The sequence below is a fragment of the Bufo gargarizans genome, chromosome 3, assembly GCF_014858855.1.
Source record: "Bufo gargarizans isolate SCDJY-AF-19 chromosome 3, ASM1485885v1, whole genome shotgun sequence".
Classification (NCBI taxonomy): Eukaryota; Metazoa; Chordata; class Amphibia; order Anura; family Bufonidae; genus Bufo; species Bufo gargarizans.
Window position 1 is genome coordinate 303,795,981 of NC_058082.1, and position 12,093 is coordinate 303,808,073.

The window sequence follows — 12,093 nt, forward strand, 5'->3', positions numbered from 1 at the left end:
GTTTGAAAAGCAACGTAACCTAGGATACCAAACAGATCTAAGCCTTGGCTTGTGACATGGGGCCACCAGGCAGATAATACATAGTACTAATTAATAAATGTATTGCTACGGTCTAACTTCCTAAAGCTGCAACATCTGAGAGAAAAGAGGGACAGCTTTGAGCTTCTGAAAAAAGTGAAAGGAGAGGGAAAAGAGAAATTGGAAACATCCGTCAGGTGCTGCTGCGTTGCCATGGCAACTGGTACAGGATACAGTGGCGCATATTCACGGGGGTGAGCCTCTTTGGCACCTCTCTCCCATCCATCACGCAATGGGTTAACCCTTAACTAGCCTGACTCCCAAACCATTCATTAGGAACAAGTGTAGCCTGTGAGGATAAAAATGCTCTGGACAATTATTTGTTTTCAGCAGAAGAATTCACACAACGGATGTGACTGCTTTTAGGAGCCTTAAATCTTTCCTTATAGAGCAAGCATTGAAAAAAAACTGTGACTTTCAGAGAATTCCCAGATGGCTAGACACCTATATGTTTCTGAAAATAAATACCTTGACACTGACAGCTGTAATAACCCTAGAACATCAGGTTCTTCAGAAACCTAGAGTTGAATATGCATTTTCCAGACACGCTTATGAAGGTGAACACTGAAGTCTGGAATATTCTATTATATTTGCCATCATAGCACAACCTTTGTGCCACATGCACTCCATGCTGCTAGCACCTCGTTGGAGGCCTTACCTGAAAAGAAAGGCCTAATGTTGCTCAAAGACTAAAAACTTTAATGTGCCTTCACCTAGCAACTCACCTAGTGCTGGAGCAAATGGAAAATGTAGGGGATTTGTAGCTGACCTTTCCTAGATAAGGCATACGAACAAAGCACATTGTCCTTTACACAGGGATATTTCTGGTTTTACTAAACTCAACACTATTCGGTGAGCTGCACAGAACAGAGAATTAGAAGCGCCAAGAGAGCAGGTGCAGACGAAAGAGTGAAAAGCTTCTGTAAACATGAAACCAAGGGAGAGAGCATGCATCTGAAGGTAGACCACTGACGCTCCCTCAAAGCACTTCTTTTCAAGCTGGCCTAAGGGTGTGAGTCTGGCTAAGGAAGTTTAAGCAGTATATTTCTTTTTAAGTATTGCTAAAATTAACCTGTTCACATGAGGAAGTCAATAGTACTGTGTGTACAAACATACACTGTAGTAAACCTGAAATACGAATGTGATCTTCCATTATTATTAAGTCCAAGACAAGAGTTTCACTATTCCTGGTGGGATCTACTAGGCATATTTTCTTTTCTTAGGGCATCTCATATTGTGCTCTGGTCACATGATCACCAAAAGTAATAAAGAAACAATGAGAATTTTTACGTTTCCTTTCTGTCTTATGATTTTAACATCTATACTTTTATGTTTTTTTTTATATGGGCTCTTATCTGTTACTAATAAATTGTATTTTAAAGGAAAACAAGGCAATGTTAAAGCATCCCCCTCCCAAAGTAATGAATCTATGTGCGGTGAAAGGAGAGCCATCAATCCACTTTTGAGTATGCAGGAGGTATGGTCTGGAAATGGCAATGCATGAAGGTGTAGGAACTGCTATTAAACACTTACACACTGATGTCTTCTGGTTGCTGTCTTTGTTGGGGAGAAGCTTGACTCCTCTGGATTTCATCTCCATTTGTTTTTTCACTAGAAAGATTTTGACAAAATAAGCAATGTCAACAAGTGCAAGAAACAATTATACAGGTTATAATACAATGATACTATGTAAGGGGAATTTGATTCAATAGGTTTGTTGCAGAAATTTCTGTGACAGTCCATTCATCTGAGTCCACTTCTTTGTTTACCAGGCGCAGTATTGTACATTTGGCAGAGGCTGTGCCTATACTTATGATCACAGTAACTCAAGTGAATGGAAAAAAGTTGCAGTACCAGGCACAGTCAATACCAAATGTACAGTGTTCTGCCTAGTAAGCAACAAAAAGGATGGACTATTCACTGGAGAATCACTTCTCCTTCGGTCAGCTCCTTCAGCGATGGAGATCAGACCTCACCGATCAGTTATTGAAGGCCAATTCTAAATATAGGTCAACAACATTATAGTCCTGAGAAAACTTTTAACTCAGTGCATGTTTGCATTTCTCAAGTATAGTAGCACACAAACTTAAAATTATTATTATTTATTTATTTTAAAGCAACATTAAAGGGGTTGTGTCACTTCAGCAAGTGGCATTTATTATGCAAGAGAAAGTTAATAGAAGCCACTTACTAATGTATTGTTATAATCCATATTGCCTCCTTTGCTGTCTGGATTTATTTCTCCATTGTAATATGCACTCTTTGTTTCCATGGTTATGACTAGAGATGAGCGAATTTTTCAAAAATTCAATTCGCCGGTTCGATGAATAAAAAAGAAAAGAATTTGGTTCAATCCGTATATATTTGCGGCACTTTACGCAAATTTATTTTTTTTGTTCTGGCTGCAGAGAGCCTTTATAGTGGTGAAGAACATTGTGCCTTGCAGTAACACGCATAGGGAGTCTGCTTTGGTAGTGAAATAATACTGTGAGTCAGTATGACACTGCACACTTCACTTATTTGGGCAGTTACGGTGCCAAAACTGACCAAATAACTGGCCAAGTATGAACTTAGCCTTACAGGCTGATGTTAGCGCCAAGAAGTGCACTCCTTTTACACTGTCGTCAGCTGATTCTACATAGATGTCAACAGAACCTGTTCTATTAAACGCTTATACAAGTAGAGCCCCCCTCGACAGATCCTGTCTGTGGAGCATACGACTTCACTCGGTCAGCATTTGCTCAATTATCCATCAGTATTGCTAACGCCCAAAAAAAACAGGAGTTGATCTAAAACAGAGACGACACGTGAATGGAATATTTGCATGTCTTCTGTGTTTTGTACCCACTCCTGCTTTTCGCTACCAATTCATAAGCCAATTCTGATGGGATCATACAGAGTGGCCCAATGACAGAGTCTGGAGTTTGCAGCAGCAGGAGAAGGCTACCGACTGCCACAATGACACAAGAGTCTGGAGTTGGCAGCATCAGGAGAAGGCCACCGAGAGGCACAATGACAGAGTCTAGGAGGTGGCAGCAGTATGAGAAGGCCACTGAGTGGCACACTTACAGAGCAGTATGAGTAGGCCACCAAGTGGCACAATGACAGAGTCTTTAGGTGGTGGCAGGAGCAGCAGCATTAGGAGAAGGCCACCGAGTGGCACAATTACCAAATCTGGAGTTGGCAGCAGTATGAGGAGGCCACCGAATGGCACAATTACCGAGTCTGGAAGTGGCAGCAGCATGAGTAAGCCACAGAGGGGCACAATGACAGAGCCTGGAGGTGGCAGCAGCATAAGCAGGCCACAGAGTGGCACAATGACAGGGTCTGGAGGCGGCAGCAGCAGCATCAGGAGGAGGCCACAGAGTGTCACAATGACCGAGTCTGGAGGTGAAAGCAGCAGCATCAGGAGGAGGCCATAGAGTGGCACATTGACCGAGTCAGGAGGTGGCAGCAGCATGAGTAGGCCACAGAGTGGCACAACGACAGAGTCTGAGGGTGGCAGCAGCATGAGTAGGCCACAGAGTGGCACAATGACAGAGTCTGGAGGTGGCAGCAGCATCAGGAGGAGGCCACAAATTGGCACAATGACCGAGTCTGAAGGTGGCAGCAGCAGCATCAGGAGGAGGCCACAGATTGGCACAATGACCGAGTCTGAAGGTGGCAGCAGCAGCATCAGGAGGAGGCCACAGAGTGGCACAATGACCGAGTCCGGAGATGGCAGCAGAATGAGGAAGCCACAGATTGGCACTTTGGCACAATGACAGAGTGTCCATTGACCAAGATACCTCTGGGGAAACCTGCCTGGCATAAACAGGCCTCTAGTAGCTACAGACAATGACAAGACAAAGTGTCAAGATAGCTTTGAGCCCGGAAGAGTCGTGAAGTTCATCAAAGTACTTCAATAAAGATTTAACCGCATATAACTGCAGCGCTGACCGCTGAATAAAAAAATGTTTTCCACCGAAAAAAGTCAGAAAAGATTTAACCGTATATAACTGCACCGCTGAACACTGATTAAAATTAGTTTTTTCACCAAAATACATCACAAAAGATTTTACCGCATATTACTACAGCGCTGAACGCTGAATAAGATTAATTTTTCCACCAAAATAAGTCACTAAAGATTTTACCACATAGAACTGCAGCGCTGAACCCTGAATAAAATTAGTTTTTACACTGAAATAAATCACAAAAGATTTTACCGCATATATCGTAGCTCGGAGATGGAGAGGATGTTCGGATTCCTCCCGCACTATACAGACGTCTCAGAAATGAACCACTGCTCCCGAGTCCCGACAGCAGCTCCTGGGAAGGTGAGGGAGTGTCCCGGTCATCCGGCATCTATTCGCTCCACTGAAGGATGATTTTGAAAGTGTGTAGAAGCCACAAGGGGCCCCCACCCTGCAGATTTATCACATAGACATCATGGAGATTTTACTGCATATAACTACAGCGCTAAACGCTGAATAAAATTTGTTTTTCGACCGCAATACGTCAATAAAGATTTTAACACAAATAACTGCAGCGCTGATTGCTGAATAAATTTTGTTTTTCAACCGAAATACGTCACAAAAGATTTTACCGCGTATAAGTACAGCGCTGAACACTAAATAAGATTTGTTTTTCCACCAAAATATGTCACAAAAGATTTTACCACATATAACTGCAGCGCTGAACGCTGAATACAATTTATTTTTCTACCGAAATACATCAATAAAGATTTTACCGCATATAAGTACAGCGCTGAACTCTGAATAAGATTCGTTTTTCAACCAAAATACGTCACAAAAGATTTTACCACATATAACTGCAGGGTTGAACACTGAATACAATTTGTTTTTCCACCAAAATACGTCCCAAAAGGGTTTACCACATATAACTGCGACTGAAATATGTCACATAAGATTTTACCACATATAACAGAGCACGGAGATGGAGAGGGTGTTCAAATTCCCCCACACTATACGGATGTCTCAGAAATGAATCTGGCATCTATTCGCTCTGCTGTAGTATGATTTTGAAAGTGTGTAGAAGCCACACAGGGCCCCCACGCTGCATATTTATTATGGAGACATCATTGGGATTTTACAGCATATAACCGCAGAGCTGACCGCTCAGTAAATTTAGTTTTTTGACCGAAATGCTTCCATAAAGATTTTACCACATATGACCGCCGCACTGACTGACTGCTACCACCGCTATTTCCGTGAACCCCTGCACCACTACTTCCCGGGTAGGTAGGGTGTTGAGAAGCAGGTGCTCTACCCCGGGCACGTTTGGCTCCCGACCTCCCATTGGTGCTACCCTGCTGACTCCCAGCCATGCTTTCAACACATATAACCGCCAAAATGAACTGAGAATTTATTTTTCTTTTAGTACTGAAATAAGCCACTAAAGGCTTTCAACACATATAACCGCTGCCGATGTGAACTGAGAATGCATTTCTCTGTTTGTACTGAAATTGGCCACTAAATGATTTCAACACATATTACCGCTGCTGATGTGAGCTGAGAATGTATTTTTCTTTTTGTACTGAAATAGGCCAATAAAAGCTTTCAACACATATAACTGCCACCAATGAGAACTGAGAATGTATTTTTCTGTTTGTACTTAAATAGACCAGTAAACGCTGTCAACACATATAACCACCGCCGCCGTGAACTGAGAATGCATTTTTTTGCTTGTACTGAAATAGATCTTTAAACGCTTTCAACACATATACTAGCCACCTTTTTTTCTGGCTGAACACCCCGGAACGGCGTTCCGCCACCTATTTTCTCCCACTCGCCCCGCCCCCTTTAGTTACTGGCCCAGCCGGCCTGCTAGTGGCGTCGCTATGTTGTTCCTTGCCCCCCCGGGTGCCCCCGCTGATTCCCCCAGGTGAATACTAATGAGCGCTTCCATTAATGAGCGCTCATTAGTACCGAAGGACCAGGAAGTGGTTAACGCTCTGTACTCACCACTTCCTGGTTCTCGGCTGTCGGCTGTGCAGGGCTGCGCACAGCATGAGGTCGCTCTGTGACCTCACGCTGTGCGCGCCAGTTTAGAGCACAGTCGACTGAGGAGGGAGAAAATTGCAGGCGGCGTCCGTCTAGGAGCAGGAGAGGTAAGTGTTTTTTTATTTTATAAAAAATGTGGCTGCTGGGGGCATTATGGGGGCTAATAGGAGGCATATGGGGGCTAATTGGAGGCATATGGGGCTAATAGGAGGCATATGGGGGCTAATTGGAGGCATATGGGGGCTTATTGGAGGCACATAGGGGCTAATTGGAGGCATATGGGGCTAATAGGAGGCATATGAGGGCTAATAGGAGGCATATGGGGCTAATTGGAGGCATAATGGGGGCTAATTAGGTATAATGGGGCTAATTAGGCATATGGGAGCTAATTAGGTATATGGGGGCTAATAAGAGGCATAATGTAGGCTCATGAGGCATAATGGCTTATAATGGGGGCTAATGAGGCATAAAAGGGGCTAATAAGAGGAATAATGGGGGCTAATAAGGCATAAGGGCTTATAATGGGGGCTAATGACGCATAAGGGCTTATAATGGGGCTAATAAGGCATAAGGGCTTATAATAGGGGCTAATGAGGCATAAGGGCTGATATGGGGGCTAGTGAGGCATAAGGGCTGATATGGGGGTGATAAGAGGCATATTGGGGGCTAATAAGAGGAATAATGGGGGCTAATGAGGCATAAGGGCTGATATGAGAGGCATAATGAGGGCTAATGAGAGGCATAATGTGTTATCCACAGATGCCCCCATAACAGTGTGTCTTCCACAGATCCACCATAACAGTGCGCCTGCGCAATCCGCGGAAGCAAGCAGAGGACGGCACAGCAGACGACTGAATAGCTTCTTTTGTAAGTAAATTGCTTTATTATAAAGGTATCCCTGCATACCGCAATTCTCTTGTATTTTGTAATCTTATTTATATATACTTATTTTGTTTTTGCCCCCCCATTTTTGACTGTGGTATCTTTGTGCCCCCCGATATATTGTTCCTAGAGTCGCCACTGCGGCCCGCTGCTTACTTACTGTTCTCTAAAGGGGTGGTTTTAGGGGGCGGTCCTAGGGGTGGGTAGGGGTGTGGCCAGGGGAGGGAGGGTGAGTTCCACCACCTTTTCTCTGAGAAAAAAAGCCCTGCTAGCCACCGACGTAAATTGAGAATGTCTATTTATATTTGTACTGAAATAGGCCACTAAATGCTTTCAAGACATATAACCACCGCTGAAGTGAACTGAGAATGTATTTTTCTTTTTGTACTGGAATACAAAATAACAGATATAACCGCCTCACTGACTGCTACCGCCACTACTTCCGTGAACCCCTGCACCACTACTTCTCTGGTAGGTAGGCTGCTGAGAAGCAGGTGCTCTACCCCGGGCACATTTAGCTCCCGACTTCCCACTGTTGCCACCCTGCTGACTCCCAGCCATGCTTTCAACACATAACCGCTGATGTTAACTGAGAATATATTTTTCTGTTTGTACTAAAACAGGCCAGTAAACGCTTTCAGCAGAAATAAATGCACCAGTGAAGTGTGTATATATTTTTCTTTCTGTGCTGAAATAGACCACTGAATGCTTTTTCCACAAAAAAAATGCACCAGTAAAGTGCGTATATTTATTTATTTCTGTACTGAAATAGGCCACTAAACCCTTTTCCAACAAATAACTGCACCAGTGAAGTGCATATATTTTTTTCTTTCTATAACGAAATAGGCCACTGAACGCTTTTGCCACAAATAAGTGCACCAGTGAACTTGGACTAAAATAAGCCAATATATACGCTTTGACCAGAAAAAACTTAAAGAGTGAAATGAGTATATATTTTTCTTGTAGTACTGAAATACGCCCCTATACAGTTTCACCAACAAAAGTTAAAGATTAAAGTGTGCATATATTTTTCTTGTAGTACTGAAATACGCCCCTATACACTTTCACTAGAAATAACTGCAACAGTGCATTGCGTATATATTTTTTCTTTTTTTACTGTAATAGGCCCCTATATGCTTTTGGTGAACTTTTGAAGTGAACTGAGAATATATTTTTCTTGTTGGAATGAAATAGGCCACTATACACTTTCACCAGAATTAGGCTACATGCACATGGACGTTGTTTGTTTCCGTGTCTATTCAGTTTTTTTTGCGGATAGGATGCAGACCAATTCATTTCAATGGGTCCCGCAAAAAATGCAGACTGCACAACGTGTGCTGTCCGCATCAGTATGTCTGTTCTGTAGACCCGCAAAAAAAATTAGAACATGTCTTATTCTTGTCCGTTTTAGGGATTGTTACAATGGATCAAAAAAAAAAAATGGATTGCAGAGCCGTAATTTGCGGACAGCAAAACACATACGGTCGTGTGCATGTAGCCTTATCTGCAGAAATGCACTGAGAATATATTTTTCTTGTACGCTTTCACCAGAAATAACTGCAACAGTGCAGTTTGTATATATGTTTTTTCAACAGAAATAACTGCAGAAGTGAACTGAGAATATATTTTTCTTGTAGTACTGAAATACATCCTATATGCTTTTACCAGAAATAACTGCAACAGTGCAGTGTGCGTATATATTTAATTTTTTTTACTGAAATACGCCCTTATACACTTTTAACAGAAATAACTGCAGAAGTGAACAGAGAATATATTTTTGTTGTTGGACTGAAATAGGTCACTATACGCTTTCACTAGAATTAACTGCAGAAATGCACTGAGAATATGTTTTTCTTGTAGTACTGAAATTCGCCCCTATACGCTTTCACTGGAAATAACTGCAATAGTGCAGTGCGTATATATGTTTCTTTTTTTTCTGTAATATGACCCTATACGCTTTCACCAGAATTAACTGCAGAAATGAACTGAGAATATGTTTTTCTTGTAGTACTGAAATACGCCCCTATATGCTTTCACCAGAAATAACTGCAACAGTGCAGTGTTCGTATATGTTTCTTTTTTTGCTGAAATACGCCCTTTTACACTTTCAACAGAAATAACTGCAGAAGTGAACAGAGAATATATTTTTCTTGTTGGACTGAAATAGGCTACTATACACTTTCACTAGAATTAACTGCAGAAATGCATTGAGAATATATTTTGCTGGTAGTACTGAAATACGCCCCTATACGCTTTCACCACAAATAACTGCAACAGTGCAGTACATATATATTTATCTATTTTACTGTAATACGCCCCTATATGCTTTCAACAGAAATAACTGCAGAAGTGATCTGAGAATATATTTTTCTTGTTGGACTAAAATAAACCACTATACGCTTTCACCAGAATTAACTGCAGAAATGCACTGAGAATATATTTTTCTTGTTGTACTGGAATACGATCCTATACGCTTTGACCAGAAAAAACTGCAACAGTGCAGTGAGTATATTTTTATCTTTTTTTACTGAAATAAGCCCCTATACGCTTTCACGAGAAATAACTGGAGAAGTGAAATGCAAATAGATTTTTCTTGTAGAACTAGTATAAGATACTAAAGATACTATATATAAGCCACTAAAGGTTTTTCAACATAGCACTTGCAACCCAATAACAAATAGCTGGAATGATAGAGCTGTCTAATGGCTATTTGGATCCCCAAATAATCTTCCCTGCACTTGTAAATCGCTTTCCTATCAATGTCCCAAGCGCCACAGTCTGACGTCTCTCCCTGCACTAAGATGCTGTGAAATGATTCCTCTCTATCCTTTCCCTGCACTTATAAATCTTTTTTTCTGTCTTTTTTTTCCACAGCAAGGTTTTTTCATTTGCTGTCCCTAGCGCCTTCACACATCTGTCCCTGCACTCTGAATGCTGGAAAATTGAAGAATCTAAAATAGCTGCCGTATTTATAGGGCTGTGACATCACAGGGCTGGCTGACTGCTGATTGGCTGCATGCAGGCATGTCAATCTGGATGATCCCACCTTTCAAGAGTTCCTTGCCCAATGTCTTTAGTCCTCACTTGTGTAGCCAACATTTTAGGAAAATTGCGATTCGTTACCGCAAAGTGCGAGGAAATTCGCATTCGTTGCGAAACATACTTTTCCTGAAATTCGTATCGAATTCCACTTTGTCAGCTTCGATTCACTCATCTCTAGCTTTCACCACAAATAACTGCAACAGTGAAATGAGTATATATTTTTCTTTCTGTAATGAAATAAGCCACTAAACACTTTCAACACAAATAACTGCAACAGTGAAGTGTGTAGATATTTTTCTTTTTGTACTGAAATAGGCCACTAAATTCTTTTAACGTGTATAACTGCAGAAGTGAACTGAGAATATATTTATGTTTTTGTACTTAAAAAGGCCACTAAATGCTTTCACCACAAATAACTAGTGTTGAGCGCGAATATTCGAATATCGAATTTTTTTCGCGAATATCGGCACTTCGCTAATTCGCGAATATTTCGAATATAGTGATATAAATTCGATATTTCGAATATTCTTTTTTTTTTTTTTTTTTTTTAGTGTTATATTTTTTTCTTTCCCACTTCCCTAAAGTTGTTCTTACCTGTCCTTTGGATTCCTGGCTTCCTGGCTGCTCCAGTCAGTGCCCGTTGCCGCTTCTGCCGACTTCCATGCTCATGGAGCGTCCCCATCACCATGGGAACATCTCCATATACTAGAATGTACTGTCGGATTTGAGAATTACGTTGAAATCGCAATTCGATTTTTTCAAGTTATAATAATCGAATTTCGATTTTAACTTAGCACTGCTATATGCCATATTAGTTAGCCTAATATGGCATATAGCAGTGCTAAGTTAAAATCGAAATTCGATTATTATAACTTGAAAAAATCGAATTGCGATTTCAACGTAATTCTCAAATCCGACAGTACATTATAACATTCTAGTATATGGAGTCGTTCCCATGGTGATGGGGACGCTCCATAAGCATGGAATATGGCTTCAATGGCTTGGTAGAATTAGCGAATTGACGAATATATTCGTTATATTCCACAAAACGAATATAACGAATGTATTCGTCATATTCCACAAAACGAAGATAACGAAGTATTCTGCATCTTCGTTTTAGCTACCTATTCATCAATTTCGCTAATTCTAGCAATGATATAGGAAAGTTGACTATAGAGACAGCTAAGTATAATTCGCTATGCGATTATATGACTGCTTTTTTTTATAAATAGTATAATTATAATAATTATCAGGTATTATAATTATTCTATTTATTTTTAAAAAAAAAGCAGTAATATAATCGCATAGCGAATTAAACTTAGCTGTCCAGTCAGTGTAGCTAAAATGAAGATGCAGAATACTTCGTTATCTTCGTTTTGTGATATATGACGAATACATTAGTTATCTTCGTTTTGTGGAATATGACGAATACATTCGTTATATTCGTTTTGTGGAATATAACGAATATATTCGTCAATTCGCTAATAGTGTTGAGCGCGAATATTCGAATATCGAATTTTTTTCGCGAATATCGGCACTTCGCTAATTCGCGAATATTTCGAATATAGTGATATAAATTCGATATTTCGAATATTCTTTTTTTTTTTTTTTTTTTTTAGTGTTATATTTTTTTCTTTCCCACTTCCCTAAAGTTGTTCTTACCTGTCCTTTGGATTCCTGGCTTCCTGGCTGCTCCAGTCAGTGCCCGTTGCCGCTTCTGCCGACTTCCATGCTCATGGAGCGTCCCCATCACCATGGGAACATCTCCATATACTAGAATGTACTGTCGGATTTGAGAATTACGTTGAAATCGCAATTCGATTTTTTCAAGTTATAATAATCGAATTTCGATTTTAACTTAGCACTGCTATATGCCATATTAGTTAGCCTAATATGGCATATAGCAGTGCTAAGTTAAAATCGAAATTCGATTATTATAACTTGAAAAAATCGAATTGCGATTTCAACGTAATTCTCAAATCCGACAGTACATTATAACATTCTAGTATATGGAGTCGTTCCCATGGTGATGGGGACGCTCCATAAGCATGGAATATGGCTTCAATGGCTTGGTAGAATTAGCGAATTG

The 12,093-nt window shown here is 40.7% G+C and overlaps 1 protein-coding gene across 1 annotated transcript in view; it reads right to left on the reverse strand.

Annotated features, from left to right (window-relative positions):
* Positions 1-12,093, reverse strand: part of CSMD2 (CUB and Sushi multiple domains 2) — a 1,088,526-nt gene that overhangs the window by 364,387 nt on the left and 712,046 nt on the right. The window contains exon 7 of the mRNA XM_044285154.1: positions 1,612-1,689. Coding sequence (XP_044141089.1) covers positions 1,612-1,689 — 78 coding nt within the window. The remainder of the gene's footprint in view (positions 1-1,611; positions 1,690-12,093) is intronic.